General features: G+C 40.0%; 1 protein-coding gene across 4 annotated transcripts in view; it reads left to right on the top strand.

Annotated features, from left to right (window-relative positions):
• The window catches only part of PRDM10 (PR/SET domain 10), a 56,044-nt gene that overhangs the window by 15,145 nt on the left and 19,440 nt on the right, over positions 1-21,459 (top strand). For 3 of the 4 annotated variants that reach the window (XM_063311432.1, XM_063311433.1, XM_063311434.1), the window contains 9 exons: positions 858-1,022; positions 2,773-2,832; positions 11,029-11,290; positions 12,172-12,413; positions 13,706-13,909; positions 15,845-15,917; positions 17,015-17,132; positions 18,087-18,216; positions 19,053-19,277. In XM_063311432.1, coding sequence (XP_063167502.1) covers positions 858-1,022; positions 2,773-2,832; positions 11,029-11,290; positions 12,172-12,413; positions 13,706-13,909; positions 15,845-15,917; positions 17,015-17,132; positions 18,087-18,216; positions 19,053-19,277 — 1,479 coding nt within the window. Of the gene's footprint in view, positions 1-857; positions 1,023-2,772; positions 2,833-5,659; positions 5,750-11,028; positions 11,291-12,171; positions 12,414-13,705; positions 13,910-15,844; positions 15,918-17,014; positions 17,133-18,086; positions 18,217-19,052; positions 19,278-21,459 lie in introns of those variants that run through there. The other variant, XM_063311436.1, reaches the window with a different exon arrangement.

The raw sequence follows: 21,459 nt of genomic DNA, 5'->3' as shown, positions 1-21,459 counted from the left end.
TTTGGGGGGGTAGGGTGGGGAAGGTGGATTTTCATTAGAAGTATAAGAAAAAGTGCATTACGGTTAGCTTTTTCCATGATACAGCAGTTGATTCAAATATCCACTTGATGCTGTGAAATTTCCTAATCTGCAGATATTCCCAAAGAAAAGGTTTTGATGCCAGTAACTGAATCACAAAGACTTTTCAGGCTAGCTAGAAAACGTCAGAAACTGCTGGTGACTGCCCCATGTGGCCAGTTGCATCGCTACAGTTTCTTAGCGAAGAACTTTTTGGAGAAAAGCTGTCTGGCCTGGCTGTTGGATTTTTCTCTGCAGGAGAAGCATGTAAGGGCTTCCTGTTTCAGTGAGCAAGGCCTACCTGAGCCCTGTTGCATTTTTACAACTTTTACATTACTGAAGTACAGTATTTATAAACATTTGATTTTTTTGTGTGTATTTCTGATTCAGTTCTTTGGTCAATTCTTTTTCAACCTTCACATTCTTAACCATTACATAACAGGTAGCAATTCATTAAGACAAGGTCCCTGTTTTCCGGAATCATATACTGTATTTGAAGCTGATAAAATATTGTATTTGAAGCTAATAAAAAACAAGACAGTTGCAATGGGAGTAAATTGTCTCTGTTCAAATATTCCAGTTAAATGAGTTTTGGACTGGATCCTATATGATTTATTTCCCATCCCCTGTTTTTTATAAAAAGGAACAGTGTAAGCTGGACTTTCCCATTCAAAGGCACTGGATTATGTCTGTCCTGTTTCTCTGTCTGAATTGGATGAACCATTGTAACAACTGTGTCCTGTACACTCTTACACATATATCTTCTTACAAGTACTTTCTTCCTTCCCTCACTCCTCCAGGTCCACTTTGTCCCTGAAAATGGAACAGTGGCTCAGATTGTGTACAGTGATGACCAAGATCGTCCTTCCCAACAAGTGGTCTACACAGCTGATGGTACATCTTACACCTCTGTGGATACTTCGGAGCATACATTAGTTTACATCCATCCCGTGGAAGCCACTCAGGCATGTGATTTCCTTCCTCCCTACCCATGTTTCTACTTACTCATGACTGTGGAGAGAAATAATTTCATCTAGGACAAGGGCCAGTTACCTGCACAGCTTTCGGAATGCCTAAGGGCTCTTAGCTGTGCATAATCCTTGCTCTGTCCACTCTGAATAAGAGTGAAGATGTTGTAAACAAAAACAGCTGGTAGCCCTTGAATATGAAGCCTGTCCATTTTGCTTTCCTGAACTGTGGGAAAAATTCATTTCAACCATCACTGCACTGAGCAAAGGAAAGGTTCTTAACTTACTGTTTCCTGAGTCATTATTGACGCATCAGATTGGGACAACTGCTAGTAATTAGCTCACCAAAGCATGGTTGTTTCTAACAGTGTACTAGCTTATACTTGTTAAACATTTTAATCTATTGATTTAGAATTATGACTTTTAAACTTCCTTTTGCCTTGGATTGCTATGTATCCTACGCGCAAGTTTTGTGTGCTGTATATGATGTGGGTAACATACTTTAAGGTGCAGATTCATAGAGAGAAAAGGAGGAAGCTAGCTACCATAAACTGAGTAGCAGCATTAGATGGCTTAATACTGGTTTAATTCTCATAACATCCATGTTTAATAATTGTTTATGGAATTAATCCATTTTTTTCTGAATCCGCACAACACATTGACCTATTTATTTAACCAACATTCTATATTAAAATGTGTTCAGATGAGACTGCAGTTCAGCATCTTCTGAATGCAGCTGGTATCTGCACTGTCTACTAATGGCTTTCCAGGATGTCAGCTGCAAATTCTTTCCAGGTGATGCCAGGCCCTGAATATTCTTCATTCAAAGTGGCTGTTCTCCCACCAAGCTATGGCTCTTCCCGTGTTTACACAGGACATCAGACAGCCTTGTTAGGCTTTTCAGTTGGTGTATGTGAACTGGGAAACCCATTACAAATACACCATTGCATTTGCATGATGACGGGATGGTTGACCAACTGTTTTTCAGGGAAACCTATCCACCACTGCATCTCTTATAACCAAGGACCTCTTGATAAGTTTTTAGCAGCAGTCTTTATTGCAGTCATTAACCAGCACAAACACGTTTTTAGGGAATGCCATTGTTTGAAAAGGCTGTACAAATCTAGCAACTTTTGCCATTTTTTAAAAAAAAAACTTTAAAAATCCCAGTATATGCTATTCACGAAACATTGGACCGTGTTGATCAGTCTATTTTTTAAACAAAATATATTTAATCTATACTAATTTAATCCATTTTTGATAACATCATTTTATATGCCTGTTCTAAATATAGTTTTATATTTTTATTTATGTTTTCTTGTAAACCGCCCAGAGTCCCTTTTGGGAGACGGGCAGTGATAAATTTGATTAATAAAATAAAAATAAATAAATGGCCATGGAGGTGTTTCTTTTCAACTTTTGATGTGATTGCCTTCAGTCTTAAATTTCAAACATTTATAGCTATGCTTTGGAACATAGTGCTTTCTAGATGAAAGCTGCTGTCTAACATTATCTTGCACTTTTGAAATATCAGTTTGTTTTTGATGATGTAACAAAATGCATTTCTATATAAATATATAGAATATTAACAGTTTATTGTAGTAACAAAGGTATTTGACACTGTAAAAATTGAAATAAATTAGGCATTTATAGAATACCACTTCCTTAGCAACAAGATTTTTCTGTAAGCTTCAAATAACCAAACAACATTGAAATTATTTTAATCCTTTCTAACTTATTTTTCAAGACTCTTTTTACAGACCCATCCCAAGTGACATATGTCCAGCAAGATGCAGATACGCAGCAGGTAAAGCTTGACAATTTTCTTGATTTATAAATTCATCTTTTGAGTTATTTTTTCTTGGAAGCAGATCTTGCTAATATATACTATATTTCTGGTTCTTCGTCAGGCTGAATTCAGCCATTTTTATTATTTTTTTAAAAAAATTTACTAACTGCACAGTATGCTGGAAAGAAATTTAGCAGGGGTGGGGGCAGGATTCTGTGTCTGTCAGCAGGATACCTTTTGGAAAACTGAACAGGACAAGACACAAATTTATTGTGGCATGAAAAGCCAACAAAAGAAATACTAAGTTTGAAAATTAGTGAGATCTGCCTGGGGGGGTACAGAGAAAAACATACCAGAAAAAGTTCCCCCAATGCAGTTTGATGGGTGATGCCATCTCCTTTGTTCTAAGCCCACCATTTCTTACTGTGGCTTAAAGTGGAATTTATACAGCTCACCGTGTGATTCATAGTGTGCACACACAGATGCAACAGGGGAGAGGAGAAACGGATACACAACATACACACACACAGTGTTTCTTTGTTACACAGAAGACAGAACAGGTGTTTCCTATGGTCACCATCAGTAGAAGGGATAGGAAGGATTCCAGAAACCATGCTTTGTGTTCTTTCCCAACTATTTATTTTATTTTATTTTTTATCCCACCCTTATTATTTTTACGAATAACTCAAGGCGGTGAACATACCAAATACTCCTTTCTCCTCCTATTTTCCCCACAACAACAACCCTGTGAGGGGAGTTGGGCTGAGAGAGAGGGACTGGCCCAAGGTCACCCAGCCAGCTTTCACGCCTAAGGCGGGACTAGAACTCTCATACCAAGCCTGATTGGCTCTTGGGCTGAGAGAGAGGGACTGGCCCAAGGTCACCCAGCCGACTTTCATGCCTAAGGCAGGACTAGAACTCTCAGTCCCCTGGTTTCTAGCCCAGCACCTTAACCACTAAACCAAACTATGCCGTTTCAGAGTTGTAAATAGGATATGGAGCCTGGTGTACACACTTTTTGTTTGTTTGATTTATTGAAAAGTACTGTACGTGTAGCTACTTGTAACATGATAGACCAAAGGAATGAAGTCAAAGCACAATAGGAATAGTACCCAGTAGGAAAAGTACCAAATATTAGAAAGAGCTACTCTGGCCAGGCAAACTCTTTGTGGTCTTGATTATGAGCAGCATTGAAAAGGAAGGCTTGCCCAAAACAAGGAGGAAATGAGTTAGTCTTCAGATAATCTGAAGGAATAATTTCTGGCTATCAGCATGACAGTACTGGCTAGGTTTGTACAACATGCTGAGCTACAGGTGGCCATGTAATTTGTGATCCAGACTGTTGTCAGTCCCAGCCAGCCTGCTTTGTTTAGAGGTTAGGGTGTTATGCCAGATTGAGAAAACCTGGATTAAGTAAACCGTGGGATACCAAGCTGTATGAATATAACCATTGTCTCCCATGCATGCCAGCCTAGTCAATATTAATCATAGCCTGTTTCACCTATTTATTTATTGCCCACCTTTCTATTGATACAACACTCAAGGCAGCTCATAGCAATCATGGAATGGAAGTGGAATTAATATAGTATGCATAACATAAATCATGCTGGTACAATCGTATCAACTTTACTTGTCATAAGAAACTTACCTGTTGCCAGCCGTAATTCTAGTATCTTGGTAGTTATGGAAGGTAAAATTAAACAGTTTCTTTTCCTCTGTCTTACTAATAGCATACAAAGATCAATAGTATATGAATGGGAAACTGAAAATTCAGCTTAAAGATTATTTATTTATATTATTTAACTTAGGCTTTCTGTTCTGAGTCCACGATCTTTGTTTTGAATTATATAAATAAAAATTTACTTATTTTTAAGGATACTTCTACAGCATTTGAAAGATAACTTCTTTTATACTGGCTGAACTCTTATTTGACTTTTTATTTGGAATATAATGTAAAGGCTAATAAATCCAATTATTTCCTGATGTGACTACCCTAAAGTATCTAGTTTTAGTTCTCTGCTTGATGTGCTCAGTAGTGTGAAATTGACTAGAAGTAGCATGAAATTGAGGGCTGTGGGATGTAAAGACTGGATAATGCAAAAAGAGAAGAGACTATCTATTTGAGAAAAGCGATAGCTTCTTATTTAATTTCCTGTGTCTTTAGGGGCTGGAAATCTGAAGTGGCAACATACGGGACACATTTAGTTTTTAAGCCACCTGTAAAACAATTGTGTGAAAGTCATTAATGAAAATAATTTGATGACTGTGTTAGTGGCTGATGAAATAAGTTGGCTTTCACTTTAGTATTCTGTGGATATTAGACCATAACTAGTTTGAAGATGTTTAGCTATGTTCGCATGTTTCTCTGAATTAACAATACAGTATGATGGTTTAAAGACTGGCTGTGTCTTATCCTTAGCATGTATGCAGCAATCTAATGCAGAGGCAGCAGTTTCTGAAGGCTTCTTCCAGACAAAGAAACTGGATGGTTTTGACCTGCAGGCTGGGTTCACATATCACATCAAACTGTGGTTTGCTTGGCCATGGGTTGTTGAATATGCAGAATTCGTTGATTTCACAACCATACACTAAACCATAAACTGTGGTTTACAAACTACTAGGAATGGATTCATACCCCATGTTAAGCCAAAACCAAGTTAACCATTCTGGCTTAGCATGATGTTTCTACCCTGCCACAGTCATACTGAGATAGAAAGAGAGGTTGCTATCTTGTGACTTTCATGGTTATTGCTAATCTCATTCATCTAATATTCCCTATGCTCCAACTGCTAGGGGAAATTAGATGAATGAGATAACTAGAATGTCTCTTTCCTTTTTAGTATGGCTTCAAATGAGGCACCTTCAGCTTTCCACGACTGTCAGCTGTTGGGAAGAAGCCTTCTGAGTTCTCAAAAGCTTGGATGCTTTTCACATGGTGAGTGTAATATGTAGCTAGGCTATTTATCCAAAGCTGGAAATGTGGGAGACACCTGTCCCACCCACCCACACGCACACACAGGTAGAAAGAATAATAGTTGCTGGTTTGCACATTGCACAATCCCATGGCTGATTAACTGTAATTTATTGAATACATCCCAAGTAGGTGGGCATCCTCATGCATCAAACACATGGAGTGCAAGCATTGTGAAAAAAGATTTTTTGTGGAAAAGGAAAACAAAGAACCCCCCCCACAAAATATGCTAAACACATTCCTGTTCTTGAGCAACAATAAGAAAGATAAATGCAGTATTTCTTACATAAGGCCTATCACAAGTAATGCACAATAAGAAGATTAACATAATGAAGCATTACTTTCAGTTTAAAACCTCAAATACTAAAAAGGTACATGGAAGCACTTAAACAATCTGCAAGTTGGGACTGATTTTTTTTTTGAGGCAAGAAAAAAGTGCATGCAAATTATTAGTGACAATATCTGCTGTATGATGTTTTAGAAGCTTTGTTGTTGTTGTTTATTCGTTTAGTCGCTTCCGACTCTTCGTGACTTCATGGACCAGCCCACGCCAGAGCTTCCTGTCGGTTGTCAACACCCCCAGCTCCCCCAGGGACGAGTCCGTCACCTCTAGAATATCATCCATCCATCTTGCCCTTGGTTGGCCCCTCTTCCTTTTGCCTTCCACTCTCCCTAGCATCAGCATCTTCTCCAGGGTGTCCTGTCTTCTCATGATGTGGCCAAAGTATTTCAGTTTTGCCTTTAATATCATTCCCTCAAGTGAGCAGTCTGGCTTTATTTCCTGGAGGATGGACTGGTTTGATCTTCATGCAGTCCAAGGCACTCTCAGAATTTTCCTCCAACACCACAGTTCAAAAGCATCGATCTTCCTTCGCTCAGCCTTCCTTATGGTCCAGCTCTCGCAGCCATATGTTACTACAGGGAACACCATTGCTTTAACTATGCGGGCCTTTGTTGTCAGTGTGATGTCTCTGCTCTTAACTATTTTATCGAGATTGGTCATTGCTCTTCTCCCAAGGATTAAGTGTCTTCTGATTTCCTGACTGCAGTCAGCATCTGCAGTAATCCTTGCACCTAGGAATACAAAGTCTTTCACTGCTTCTACATTTTCTCCCTCTATTTGCCAGTTATCAATCAAGCTGGTTGCCATAATCTTGGTTTTTTTGAGATTTAGCTGCAAACCAGCTTTTGCACTTTCTTCTTTCACCTTCATCATAAGGCTCCTCAGTTCCTCTTCGCTTTCAGCCATCAAAGTGGTATCATCTGCATATCTGAGATTGTTAATGTTTCTTCCAGAGATTTTAACTCCAGCCTTGGATTCCTCAAGGCCAGCTTGTCACATGATGTGTTCTGCATACAAGTTGAATAGGTAGGGTGAGAGTATACAGCCCTGCCGTACTCCTTTCCCAATCTTAAACCAGTCCGTTGTTCCGTGGTCTGTTCTTACTGTTGCTACTTGGTCGTTATACAGATTCTTCAGGAGGCAGACAAGATGACTTGGTATCCCCATACCACTAAGAACTTGCCACAATTTGTTATGGTCCACACAGTCAAAGGCTTTAGAATAGTCAATAAAACAGAAATAGATGTTTTTCTGAAACTCCCTGGCTTTTTCCATTATCCAGCGGATATTGGCAATTTGGTCTCTAGTTCCTCTGCCTTTTCTAAACCCAGCTTGTACATCTGGCAATTCTCGCTCCATGAACTGCTGAAGTCTACCTTGCAGGATCTTGAGCATTACCTTACTGGCATGTGAGATGAGTGCCACTGTTCTATAGTTTGAACATTCTTTAGTGTTTCCCTTTTTTGGTATGGGGATATTTAGAAGCTTACATTCTTTAAAATGTTACTGTAAGTTTTAAAGGTTTTTTTCCCAAAAGTAAACAAACCTGTTAAAAAGTTCTCATGAAATTGAATAGCAGTAAACCCAAATATGAGAGATATTAAGTACTCTTTGGAAAAATAAAATACCTTACAAAATTTATATACCTGAAAATCTTGTACAGAATGATTGTGATTACGAAGTCCTGTCCAACTTGTAATTGACAAAACAATACAATTTAAAAAAATAATATTTTGTAATACATGGAGCCATATGGAAACAGCTTACTGACTTGTGATAAAAAGAGCCAGAAAGAGTGAACTCACTGATGAAACAGAACATTTCATGGTAGAGACAAAAGACAGTTGGAACTCCTACCAAACCATTGGCTCCAATGGCGTCTTTGTGTTAGAATCATCTTTTACTTCATAGCACCATACATTAGAGGTGCAGTATATTGCCTTCCAATTCTGTGGATTGAACAGACAAACCTGTCCTTCATTCCTCTGCACCTGAGTATATTTTTGCTATTTCCTTATCCCTCTTTCCAAAACCTAGTCTAGATGTCAGCACAGCTGGTCAACCAAACATTCTCAGAGAAAGATTTTCCATTTGCTTCCAAACAGTTACCATTTTACCAGTGCAGCTGTTGCCCTGCAGACGTTACAACATATATTTCTTCTGATGAGAAATCCCTGTTGTGTCCTTGTCTCTTGGTCCTCCTGCCATAGGTAAAAGGGATGAAACAAGAGTGTACTACGGCTTTGTTTGCTTGTATGCTGATAACCTGTAGCGGCAAGCATTATGCTGATACATCTGTGCCTTGCATATAAATTTGCTAAGCGCCTGAATTCTGTGTGAGCGGAGCAACGAAAAATCTCTCCCATTCTTCCTGACAACTTCTCCTTTGCTGTTTTTTAGTTGTCTTTACCTTATCCATTAATACCTCGTAGAGCAGTGCCTTAAGCAATTTTGAAAACTCAACCGAAGAAGCCAAAGATAAAAAAAACTAACAGTGCAAGCCTTCAAGATCTTGCATGTTTGAAATAGCAAATACATCCCTTACAGTCCTAGCTTCCGGCCTTAAATCGTAAGTGCCCAATAGATGGTTGGCTGGGGAATTCTGGGAGGTGAAGTCCACCCATCTTAAAGTCGCCAAGGCAGAGAAACACTGGTATATATTGTTTGAATTTGTCTAGCAACTTCTGGGCTGCACATTATTATTCATGAAGGGATGGACTAGTGTATACTTTCCTTTAGAATAAGATCTAAAGTTAGTTCGAGTCGGGCAGTGTGAAAGATCTGCCAGGGCTTGTCCATCCCAGCTACCATCCCAGAGGGCAGGAGGGGTTGAAAAAGAGAGGTGTAGGGTATTTTAGATTTGGCAGCAGGCCATTTGTAAAGCTATCTTTGTCTTTCTCAGACTGGCCTCTCTGATAAAACTAATTTTCTGGAAGGCAAGAAATTATCCCCTTGTTTAATTGCAAGTCTGTATGGTTAGCAGCAATGTATTTTTAACAATTGGAAGTCTCCAAATAGAAATAGAAGGAAAATTATACTTCTGAAGTTGTTCAGTATTCTTGCAAGTTTTTAAAAAGCAAAATTTGGGCATCTTTTGTTGTTGTGGTTGCTACAGCCAGCCATACTTAGACTCAAGCACATGTCGAGAGTAGCTTAAGAATTTCCTTGAGATTTCATTTTACAAGACTTAGTGAAGACTAAAAATACTTCCTGAGTACTTTTCAAAAGCCTGTTCTTTAAGCTCTTATTGGACAGTTTCACGTTATACTGACTTCAGCCTGATCTGTTATCTGTTAAAAGCACTTTTGCAAAATGTAAAATGTAATTTTCTTTAAAATTAGATGACCCATTGGCCTTTAGTGGTTCTGCGTTGCTTTTTGTTGTTAAGGTTTAAAATTTAATTAACTTTTTTCTTAACTAGTTTAAGTACATTGGGTGTATGTATGTACGTATATGTATATGTATAGCTATACTTTCATGGAATGAGAATATTATAGGCAGGATTGTTTTAGGGGTACACTTTAATGTCAAACTAATGATAGCCATTAGTTCGAAACCGCGCGGCGGGGTGAGCTCCTGTTGCTCGTCCCAGCTTCTGCACACCAAGCAGTTCGAAAACATGCAAATGTGAGTAGATTAATTGGTACCGCTTCGGCGGGAAGGTAACGGCGTTCCGTGAGTCATGCTGGCCACATGACCCGGAAGTGTCCTATGGACAACGCCGGCTCCAAGGCTTTGAAACGGAGATGAGCACCGCCCCCTAGAGTCGGACACGACTGGACTTTACGTCAAGGGAAACCTTTACCTTTACTAATGATAGCCAAAAATGGAGACACTGGGTGGTTTCCTTTTAAGATTAAATAAAAAAAGAGGTATACCAAGTTGCCAAAACCCGTTCTGATTGAATGCTTTATTTTTGCAGTTCATTTTATTACTGCCATGCTAAATGCTTTCTCAACAGTAAATCCTCGTCATGAGGCTAAACATAAGCTGGTCTTGTAAACTCAAGTCCTTAATGTACTCTCACTTTGGGTAATTAGCCTAAAGTCATTGCTGAGAGTCTTGGTCTCCCTGGAGGGCACCCAGGATGGAGAAGGTTGCCATATATATTGGAGGCAGCAATAGATAATTCTGACACTTATGTGTCCTACGTGATCTGTGGCAAAGTCTTATTTGCTGTAGTTACTGTGGAGCAAAGACAGATGTTGGAGTCAGAGTAAAAGCAGGTGTTTGGAACTACAATTTCTGTAATTCTGGACAATGGGCTGTGTTCAGTGTGAAATAACTGGAGAGGTACCAACCTGCCTACTCTTGGTGGGCAGGAGCTCAGCACCACAATGTCGATAAACCTGTCTAAGGAGAGGCCTTATGCTGGGGGGAGTCCATAAAGATGATGTGAAACACTCAAGCCTAAGTGGCAAATTAACGTTCTTTTAAAGAAGTAATCTGCTACCCATATGTAGTTGACTTTAGCAGTTGGGCTATACACACTTTTTCCATTTTGGTTTGGTTTTCATTTTCGTGTGGATGCTGCTTATCTTGACAGCGCAAGCTAAACCGTACGGTCTTTCTGAGAGGATCAGACAGATGGAAACGAAGAGAAAACAGCACTCTTTGGTTAGCTCTTGATCTGGATGCAAGCAGGAGTAGACAAGCTGTTAAAGCTGAGGTCCACATAGAGTAATTTGTTAGGCTGCATCTTATGCTATAGATGGATACAGCAATACCAGAGCCAAAACTGAGTGGGGCCACTTGTTCTTTTTTTCTGACACTTCTTTCTCTCTTGTTCTCTGCTTCTCTGTTGTCCATCTTAGGGTTTAGAAGAAAAGAATGGGAATCTTGCAACTGTTTTTTTTTCCTAGCTGACTGTTTCTGATTTTCCCCCCGCATTTTTTTCCAGGTGTCAATACCAGTTCACAGCCAGGCTTTGCCTCCCATGGAGGCTGTGGATGATCCTGGCCCTCTAGAAACTTTGCACAACCCAATGAGTAGTATGGAAGCAAAAGAGGAAAATGAGGAGGAGGGGGATGAGGAGGAAGAGGAAGAAGAGGAGGAGGAGGAGGAGGAGGAGGAAGAAGAGGAAGAAGAAGAAGAAGGGGAAGATACAGACATGGAGGAATGGGACCCGGATCCACCTCGTCCCTTTGACCCAAATGACCTGTGTAAGTCAAGGGGAAATCATTCAGTTGTTTACTTGGTCATTGCCACCGCAATTTCTTAATAATTTCTATCCCTTTTAACTCTGAAATACGTATTTTTGAGACTCAGCAATTGGCTTTTCAGTGCTTAGATAAAATAAATGCAAAATCGACCAGAAGGAGTGTTCCCTACAACAATGTCAAGGACCAAATTCATGCAGCTACTCAACCTCTCTCCCTGGCTCTATTGGTGCCTCCTTTTTGTGAGGTGAGCAGGGCTGAGGCCAGAGAATGGTGCTTTTCTACCAGCCCCATAGAACAGCCTCCTCCTGGTAATGAGATTGGTGCTTTTAGTAATGGCCTGTCAGAAACTCTTGAAACCAAGGGGGCTTTTAGAGAGAGGTTGTCACGGTTTTAATTTATTACTGAAGTTAGTTTGTATTTTGATGTTATTGATGGTAGGTAAGGAATTCAGGGGTTATTACTGTGGTTGTTTTAATTTTTCATCTTACGTTTTCTATCCTCGTAAACTCCCAGGAGTTTTGAAAGTCTGAAAGTTCTGGTGGCATGCAAATTCAATAAATCATTGTGATTATCTTTATTTTAAACCAGAAGTTGCTGTTTCAAGGGAACTGCCATGTGCATTTATATGTAAGAAATGCATATGGAAGGGTAGAGAGCAAAGAAGCAGTTTCCATCTTTTCTCTCTGACATACTGATCCAATAAACTAAGGGGCATATCCTCTGAAGTGGGTGATATCCTGGAACAAGGAGGTCTTGCAGATAACGGATGCCCATTAGAAGAAGGAATTTGTAGGCATTTCCTTCAGGGTTTCTAGGTTCATTAAAATCTCTTTTTCTTATAGAGGGGATAACATCATGTCTTTTCCATCTGTATCTTCCAGGGTGTGAGGAATGCAATAATGCGCATCCCTCGGTTTGTCCGAAACATGGGCCCTTGCATCCAATCCCTAACCGACCAGTCCTGACAAGAGCCAGAGCTAGTCTACCCTTGGTGCTTTACATTGACCGATTCCTGGGAGGGGTGTTCTCCAAACGACGCATTCCCAAGCGCACACAATTTGGTCCTGTGGAAGGACCTCTGGTTAGGTTGTCAGAGCTTAAGGACTGCTATATTCATCTAAAGGTAATCATCTGTCTTCTATTTTCCTTAGTATATCTTTTCAGAAAGGCATTTTGGTCTGAAAGGGGTTCCATGGGCTCATAAATAATAGAAGTATAATCAGATGTTCAGACATCTGATGCAAATGTAAGGCATACATATTCATATCATGTCAGAAGCATCTTTGCATTCTGTGCCCAGAAATCAGATTCCTAATGGTTAGAAGCAACAAAAAAATGGGCTGTGTGCATGCGTCTCTGTCTTTCTATCCATTTGGAATTATTCATGTGCTCAAATTTAGTTTATACATTCTGTGTGTAAAGCCATAATTTGATTTGGCTTAGTGTAGTGTATGAACCCAGCCATTGTGGCTTGTAAACTATAGTTTATGGCTTAGTGTCTTTTCTAATCCAGCCAGTTATGACTCCAATAAATAAATGTTAAGGAAATCAGAGCTGAATGCAGTATATAAACCAGGTTATAAAAGCAGCTGAAGGAAATTCTAGTCCCATCCTTTACCAGTGTAAGCAATCTAATACTAATGCTTAAACAATCTAAATTCAAGGTGTTTCTGTTCCAATGTTGAATAGCTTGTACTGTCAGTAATTACTTTTTAATGTTTATTTAACATCTCCTTTCTTGCAATTTGAAATTCTTGTTCAGATTCTATCATCTGGAGCAAAATAAAATATCTATCAAATAATCTCTTAATCATTTGTTTCCCAGACTAAATATAGCCAGCTTGGTATACCTTTCTCTTGAGATTTTGCAAGTATTAGTAATGGTGCTGAGTTTTAAGTAGTTGTTTTCAGGTTTCAGTAGTTCCAAAACTGTTCTCAGAAGCCTGTGTCAGCCTAAGCTATCTCTCTCCAAAGTGTGAACTCAGGTTGACTTTGTTCTTTCCATCTTTAATGCAAGCTCTTATTTCTGGAGAAAACCGGGGGACAGAATCTCAATCACACCTTCCCACAGGCTGTGCTGGTCTCGAGGGTTCTGTGTGTATCTATCTATACATACAACAGATTGAAACAACTCTTCTAGCCTGGTACTTGATTTGTAACACATCAGTTGCCAAGGCATTGCTGTTTATAAATATATAATGACTTAGCCTGTTTATTGTGTTGATCAGCTAGCAGACTAAAAAATATTATATCCCATCTGCTGCTATTCATCGGCTTATCTGCTCTATTAGTATTGTTTTCCTAATTCTCAAAATTCATTATAAAAACATTTTTTTGTCATGGTCGACACAATAAATACGTCGTTCTGAACTGCTTTGTGTCATATGCATGTTTCTCTTTTTCATTTTGCTACAGGTGTCCCTTGACAAAGGTGACAGGAAAGACCGGGATCTACAGGAGGACCTCTGGTTTGAGTTGTCCAGTGAAGCTCTTTGCAACTGGATGATGTTTGTGCGCCCTGCCCAGAATCACTTAGAACAAAATTTAGTAGCCTATCAATATGGTCATCATATTTACTACACTACAATTAAAAATGTTGAACCTAAACAAGAACTCAAGGTATGAGGTGACTTTCTTATACAGCTTCTTTTACAGTGAGGTCTGGTTGATTTTTTTTTCTCAAAATAATAGCTTTCTGGAAAAAATATTACTAACTCTGTGCTCTGCATCACACATTCTTCCTTTTCAAATTAGTTTAACTTTGGCAACTTTGAAAAACACTGGTTCCTAGTATGAGCAAAACAACTGAATAAAGTATCTATCTCCAGTTTGATTGCATCTTTTATTTAGACTGTACTGTTCCTGTTTGGAATGCTGTGATAGTTCATTATATACATCCACTGTGGGAACCCTCTAGAAAACATAGATAGTTGTTTTTGCTTTAAGTAAGGCTTAAATGTCTAATCAGTTATTATAAAGCTTCGGTTGCTTAACTAATAAGAGCCAATTTTATTCATTGAGATAACTGGTCAGAAGGTTTACCTCTTAGACGTAAGGTTCTGATTTGTGACACGTTCAGAAGTAAAGCTTGCGGTTCCAGTTCACACGGTGTGAGCAAATTCAGAACGTAAATTACCTGGCTGTTCTTTTGACACAGCCACACCATCTTCACATTTCAGGGAGGCCAATAGACTGCTCATGCATACTGAATTCACTGTGGGATTGGCCGCATCACCACTTATGCTGAGATTAAAAGGAAGACCACTCAGTAGCTTTTGATTTCATCCTGGCGGATGATTACCTGCTTATTCCAGCATTAATTCACCTTGAACGTACAGTATAAGCAGATGGAAACTTAGGTGAACCTGATGTAAAATGTTTCAAATAGGTTCTGTTGCAGCCTTGTCAAATCTGATCCCTTCCTGGTGTGTTGTGACTTAAGCTTTTGTAGTCCTAAAACAGTTGGAGGGCTCCAGGGTGTGAAGAATGCTGTACTGTACTAATACTACACATCCTTGATAAAAGCTTTAAAATGAATGTACGCTGAAGCAGCTTGGTTTATTATTTTAGTTCCCTCTTCCACCTGCTGGCTCTTTGTCCTGCCTGCCCCCAAATGTGGGGGTTTTCCCTGCCTCTTGCCTGAATCTTTATTAGTTCATAAGGTATCATTTACTTCAGTCAGCGTACCTCTGGGATTTGCAGCATGGCTTGTGTGGGTGATAAACTGGTATCGCAAGCAGGAAAATCAGTCTTCATGAAGTTATTTTTATCTTTTATTAGAAGTAAATCAAATGGAATTTAGAGAGAACAGTTGGGAAAAAAAGATGTAAGCTTAACATAAAAACAAAACAAAACAAAACAAAAACCTGGAGGGCATTCACAAGATGAGTGCCACCATCTGCTTCTTTGTGTTCTCTGGAGTCTCTGCTGCCTTCTCTGTCCTATTTCTGAGAGCAGTGGGAGAATGCAGATTTCAACGTGATAAGGCGGGATCTGTGATCCAGAGTCAGTCCCTGTCAAAGCACCGAACGAAAGGGTGCATTCTCCCTCCCCCGTCACACATGTGACATTTTAAAAACATGTCTGTGTGTTGTCGCAATCTGTAAAAGAGGAGTTGTAGACTTGTAGCCAAGCCACTTATACTGGCTCTTGGTCACACAGAATGGGAAATAGGATTTTAAAAACCCCTCCATGAATCGTAATCTTACAAATTGATTCTCAAGACGGAAATTCACACTTGCTTATGAAGATGCAATACTTGAGTCTATTTTTTTCCCTCTTTCGTAAAAGTATTGGGCCTGATTATAATAATGATGTGCCAGAAGCTGCAGATCAGTGTGGCAACTAGTTTGATTCAATGAACAGAATGGAATGGCTGAGCCGAGCTGAGCAAGCCTGGGCTTGAATCACTGCTTGACCCGAAAGTTGGTTCTGTGACCCTGGGCTGCCTCCAAGTGTACAACTTGTGGAGGACGGGCGGGATTCAGTTAATTCCATCTAGCCTTTTAAAAAGCCCCCTGTGAATTTCCTTTCAATCTACTGTGTCTGTTTTAGGTGTGGTATGCTGCCTCCTATGCAGAATTTGTCAATCAGAAAATCCATGATGTATCAGAGGAGGAGAGGAAAGGTATATTCTTCTTCCTTCTTTTAAAGGCATTTTAAAATTACAAGATATTTGTACTTTTGATAGCCATTTATACGCTTGGTTTCCCTGAGACTTAAATCACCATTGGATCCTTGTTAAGGCTCTGCTGCTTAGCCGTGCTGTTAAAATGCATTCGCACATAATAGTGTTGCACATTAGTAGATGTTGCTTTTGCGTGATGCATTTGGTAATGGCCATTGCTGGCAAATGTGGTCTGCAATTAAAGTACCAAATTCATTCTCCTTTCAGTCCCTGTTGTTATGATGGACGCCATATTGAGTCTTTACAAAACTAGGAGCTAGAAAAGCAAATAGAGCTCCTAGCTGTTTTGCTGAAATATTCGAATAAGTAATAAACCTTAGAAAATTTTGTTTTTTCTACAGATTTGACTTCTGATGTTCTGGGATTGATTGTGACACAAAATTTCAATTCCTGAGAATATTGAAGTGCTTAGTCTTCATTAGGATATGTTTGAAAATGTGCAGCACTTCCTATCTCTTTTGTGAAATTTGCATGGCTGCCATGTTCAGCTGTGTCCCAGTCTCTCAAAGCTGCAATAGCTGGACTAATATTTTCTGAAACAGCTTTTTTGTTTTTAGCTTTTCTCCTTAGCTTTCTAACCATACTGCTCCTTATGTCTCTCAATTATCTGTTCATTTATTCCTGTGAACCACCTTTGCGTAGCCAAAACTTCAAAGTAAAAACTCATGAATGGAGTAAGTTGATGCAAAATAAATGCTGTAGGTTTGTATAACTTACTTTGAATGCAACATTTCTAGAAAAGCTCAATCCATTGGGGCAGCTCATTGGTTAGAAGGAAGAATAAAGGGATAACTGACTATTGTGTAAATCTTTATATGCTTTTTTTTTTTTGGTCCACTGTCTGGCTTATCATCCTATTTCTCTTTCCGAGACTGCCCTTTATTAGAAGATAAAATATTACCTGTAAGCTGAAATTGTGGGCTTCTCCAGTCATTTCCGCTACAGAGTTGGAGGACAGGGTGCATAACTGACAAAAACTTGAAAAGCTTGGGGGTTTCTGAATGTTTAGTATTGATTAGTCTAACTTGAAAATGCAGTTCTCCGAGAACAAGAGAAAAACTGGCCATGTTATGAGTGCAATCGACGGTTCATGAGCTCAGAACAGCTCCAGCAACACCTCAACTCCCATGATGAAAAGCTGGACTTCTTCAGCAGGTATTTTAAGAGTTCTATCATCTACCCAGTTGAACTGTTGCATGGAAATTTCTGTCCAAGAGAAACAGGAAGATCCAAGAGCTTGGTCTAGTGGTTAAGGCAACAGGGTAGAAACCAGCAGACTGTGAGTTCTAGTCCCACCTTAGGCATGAAAGCCGGCTGGGTGACCTTGGGCCAGTCCCTCTCTTTCAGCCCAACCCACCTCACAGGGTTGTTGTGGGGAAAATAGGAGGAGGAAGTATTTGGTATGTTTGCTGCCCTGAGTTATTTATAAAAATAATAAAGGCAGGATAGAAAATTAATAAATAAAATAACTAAAAATTTCCAAGGAAGAATGTACAATAATTATTTAAGACTAGCTGTTGTTTGCTCAGGTGCATATCTCTTTCCCCAAGAATGGAGTGCTTAAATGCTGTTTAGGAGACAGGGCAGCATTTCTACATTCCAGAGGTTTGGAAGACCAAGGTGGCAACTACCCATTCAGGATCATCAGCCTTTAGCTCCAAGTCCACTTTAGATTTTCCCCACCGTCTCACCCCCCACAAAAGCTGATAGCCCATTTGTACAGGAGATTCTATAACAAAGGTAGATGGACTTCTCAAGAGAAATCATCCATGGCATTAAGACTCTGGGGAAAAACAAGATGGCCAGAATCCTTCCTATGTCATCATCCCTGTTCCTTCCACCAGAAGATATATTTCTTGAACAACTGATAGAAGTCTCTTCTTGGTTACTAAGTTGTTTTTAGGCTAAGGATAGGAAGCCTACAGTTCTCCAGATCTGGTTAGACTACGTGTTCATCATTCTACTCTTGCTGACTAGGACTGATGGTAACTGGGAGTCTAGCAATTTCTGGAGAGCTGTGGTCCCCTGCCCCTTTTCTTAAGCTGATGATCAGAAAGAATGACCAGGCACATAACTCTCTTCTAACCCAGATATCTATATGTTTTGTAGAGCAAGAGGCAGAGGCCGCGGACGAGGGAAACGAAGGTTTGGACCAGGAAGGCGACCTGGCCGTCCTCCCAAGTTCATGCGCTTGGAAGTAACCAATGAAAATGGGGGGAAGTGTGCAGAAGAGTCACAGGTATACTTGTAGGGCGTGGCTGGATGCGTTTTGTAAAAATGAGGAACTGAGCTCTTTGGTTGGATCCCTGATTATCCCCTGGAACTCATTTCACGTAATGCCATTTCTGATAAAAGAGCCAAGTGTCTCCAACAGCTGGAGCAGCCCCTCAGCACCATTTTTTTGAGGCCTCCAGAACCCCCCAGGTTGTACCATCTACATTTTGGTGGCATTAAAAAAACCTGTTTTGGTGTTTTTTAAAAAAAAACTTTCGAACTTCTCCCCACCAAAATAAGACAGAAGAGCAGAAAAAAAAAATGTTTCCTCCCACCTACTCACATTGCTTTATCACTGGATGTGTCTTAGGATGTTTAGGAAAAAATTAATGAATAAAATGTGGTTTCTGGAGAAAAAAGTTGCCCCTTCTAGATTGTAGGGCATCAAACTATCAGTGGCATCCATCTGCATGCAGCAAACCCATATGGCAGGCAGGAGCATGGAACTGGATGTTCTGGCTGCCAGGACCAAGAAGATCATAGGATCCTTGTTAGCTCGTACCATCATGATCGTCAACCACTTTTTTTGCTGGGAGGGGTCCTTCTCGTATTTCTCACCTATCCCAAGATCCTCCTTTTCCCCTCACTGCTAGCATTTTTCCTTCAGGAGAACAAACCCACATTTTGCTTCTTTCTTTCTGGATAGCACTGAATGTAGGAGTTGCAATTGCATTATCAGAGGCAGAACTGAAAAAATGGTAACTCTTGTTGGCAAGCAAACAGTGCATAGATAGCAGCAAAGAAAGGAGTTCAAGGGACGTTGGTGGATATCATGTCTATATCCTTGATTTATAATTGCAGGACTTGCTGCCTTTTGCCAGTAAGGGGCAGTTTGATGAAGCTGGGCAAGCCACTCTAAATGGACTAGACCAACCAGAACAGACCCCAGTGCCCCCAGAGACACCGTCCTCCTTAGATCAGCTGCCAGAAAGCCACTCATTGCAGCTTCAGCCACACGAACAGACGGTGGTGGCTACCCAAAGCCTGATGACAGCAGATGACATGCGGCGAGCAAAGCGTATCCGGGTAGGTGAGGAACTCAATCTCTGGCCAAGCCTGCACTTACGTTGCACTCGTATATGGTTTTGTAATAAGGGCGGTTGGTGTTTTGACTGACGGTGTTCTTCCATGTTCAGGTGGCAGCTTGATATGCAAACATTCTGAAGGCCACAATTTCTCCACAATTTTAGGCCCCTGCCCTGGGAAGCTTGACCAACTTAATGTTTCACAAGTTAGGTAGCTTTCACAGAGGTGTAGATCAGTGCTTCCTGAAGTGTGGTCCATAGCCCAGTTTCAGTCTCATAAAGAATAAGGCCACTGGTTTGCCAGCGCTTTACCCAGAGGGAAAGTGGAAGAAAGCTTTCCTTTGAACCTTCTTCTGATATGCACAGCAGAGGATCAGCCATTGGGGAACATAAGCCTTAAAAAATGCCTGATTTTACACATGCATAGAAATCTATCTGCCATTTTGAGCATTCTAAAGCAAAAGAAGAAATAGGTTCCCCCAAAAAAGTACTGAAAACTTGGCATTTGCTGCAAACAGATATCCTAAGAATGTCAGACTTCAACTTGCTTTAAAAAGGATAGTAAGAACTTTGGGACTTACCAAAGTCCTAAAGAGCAGAGCGGGTTGTTCTTCTACCAGTCAGTCAGTGTGATTTTCTACCCCAATTAAGTCTCATGGCCATTTTAATTCAATGGTTTGGCCCCACCTTTTTCAACTGCCAAAGTATTTCCAACTATACACATGTCTGTGGGTTGAAAACAAGTAACATTTGCAAAATAAAACAAAATCATATCTAAGCATACAATTGACATTTTCTTAATGTCAGATTAAGGGAAAGTTAGTGCTAGGGTTTTCGCCTCTTTGGGTACTCTTGATTTGCCTGCCTGTGATTGCTGATCTTTTGCAAATTATTTCTGTGAGTCACTAAACTTCCCATGCTGGGAAACTGGGTGCCAGTTGAAGTTGATTAGATTCTTGATATTTGGTGATGCTTTCTTGGTAACCTTGTCTGGATCGGCTGCAGGCAGGAATATTCTGAACAGCTGGATGGGGTGAGGTATGCTAATGGCTTGCTGGCAGCACCATCTGCATGTACGTCACTGTGAGAAGACGTGGCCAAAGAAGTGCTGTGACCTTGACTAATATCCACTACTTTTTCTCTATGGCCAAGATTATGAGATTAAGGCTATGCTGAGAACTGGGCATGCCAAGAACAAATACTTTGATCCTGTCCTTTTCAGCAGCTGCATGCTGCTCTTCTAGCAAGTGAAAGGCAGGAATTATTCAGACAAATAATCTAAACTATCCATTTAGGAAATTACCCCATGCCCTTTTCTCCACCCACTTTTCTGCAACCAAGGTTTGCAAATGGGTTGAGCCTTCATATATCTCTGGCGTGAGGAGATCTGGTTTGCACGTTTGTGGTTGCCTTAAAAGAGTGAGCAAGACAGGATGGATTCAGAACCACTCATGCAGTTCTTTCAGAAAGCTGATAGCATGTGAAGAGTGATCTTTGGCATAGCTTCTGTTGGTTATCACTGGAACTGATAAAGACATAGCGATTTATATCAAATTGTTCTTAATCTTTTCATATTTTTCAAGCATTGCACGTATTTTCAGTTATATATTTATTTATTAGATTTTACATGATTGGACTTCAGTTTGAAATGTGCTCATATAATTGAGTGCATTTCAAGTTAAAACCCAGCCTTAGAGCTGTATGTTTTGAGAAGAATCCCAGATACTCTACAGCAAGTGATATTTCGTATGTAAGAACATTCTATAGAATTTAAACACCGTGTCTTATTTACTTTGCCCTTTACTAGCATTTTTGGCATAGCAGTTCATGCCCTCTCCCAAACAGAACTGGAACAGCCCTCAAGATAATGAAGAGAAATACAGTTAGTTTAATGTGGAAAAGAGTCTTTGTTTTTTGTTTTAAGCAGTCCCAGATGCTACATATAAAACTGACTTTGCAGGAGAAAATTTGCCAATGGAATTTGTGATATGACACCATGAGGAGGAGAGGGCTGATGCTCAGGAAAAGCTAAGCACTTCTGGCTTGTTTGTTTAAGGGAAAAACTTTCAAAGGGAGCGCACTCTACAGGTGTGTAACTTCAGGCCTGGTGTGCAGAAGATTGATGCAGATTTTTCTTTTGTCCTTCCTCTCACAATATTCAGTTCACACATTACTGGGGTCAC

This window comes from Candoia aspera, chromosome 9, assembly GCF_035149785.1.
Source record: "Candoia aspera isolate rCanAsp1 chromosome 9, rCanAsp1.hap2, whole genome shotgun sequence".
Lineage (NCBI taxonomy): Eukaryota > Metazoa > Chordata > Lepidosauria > Squamata > Boidae > Candoia > Candoia aspera.
The sequence above is the reverse complement of the archived record's forward strand: the minus strand, read 5'-3'. Positions and strand labels throughout refer to the sequence as shown.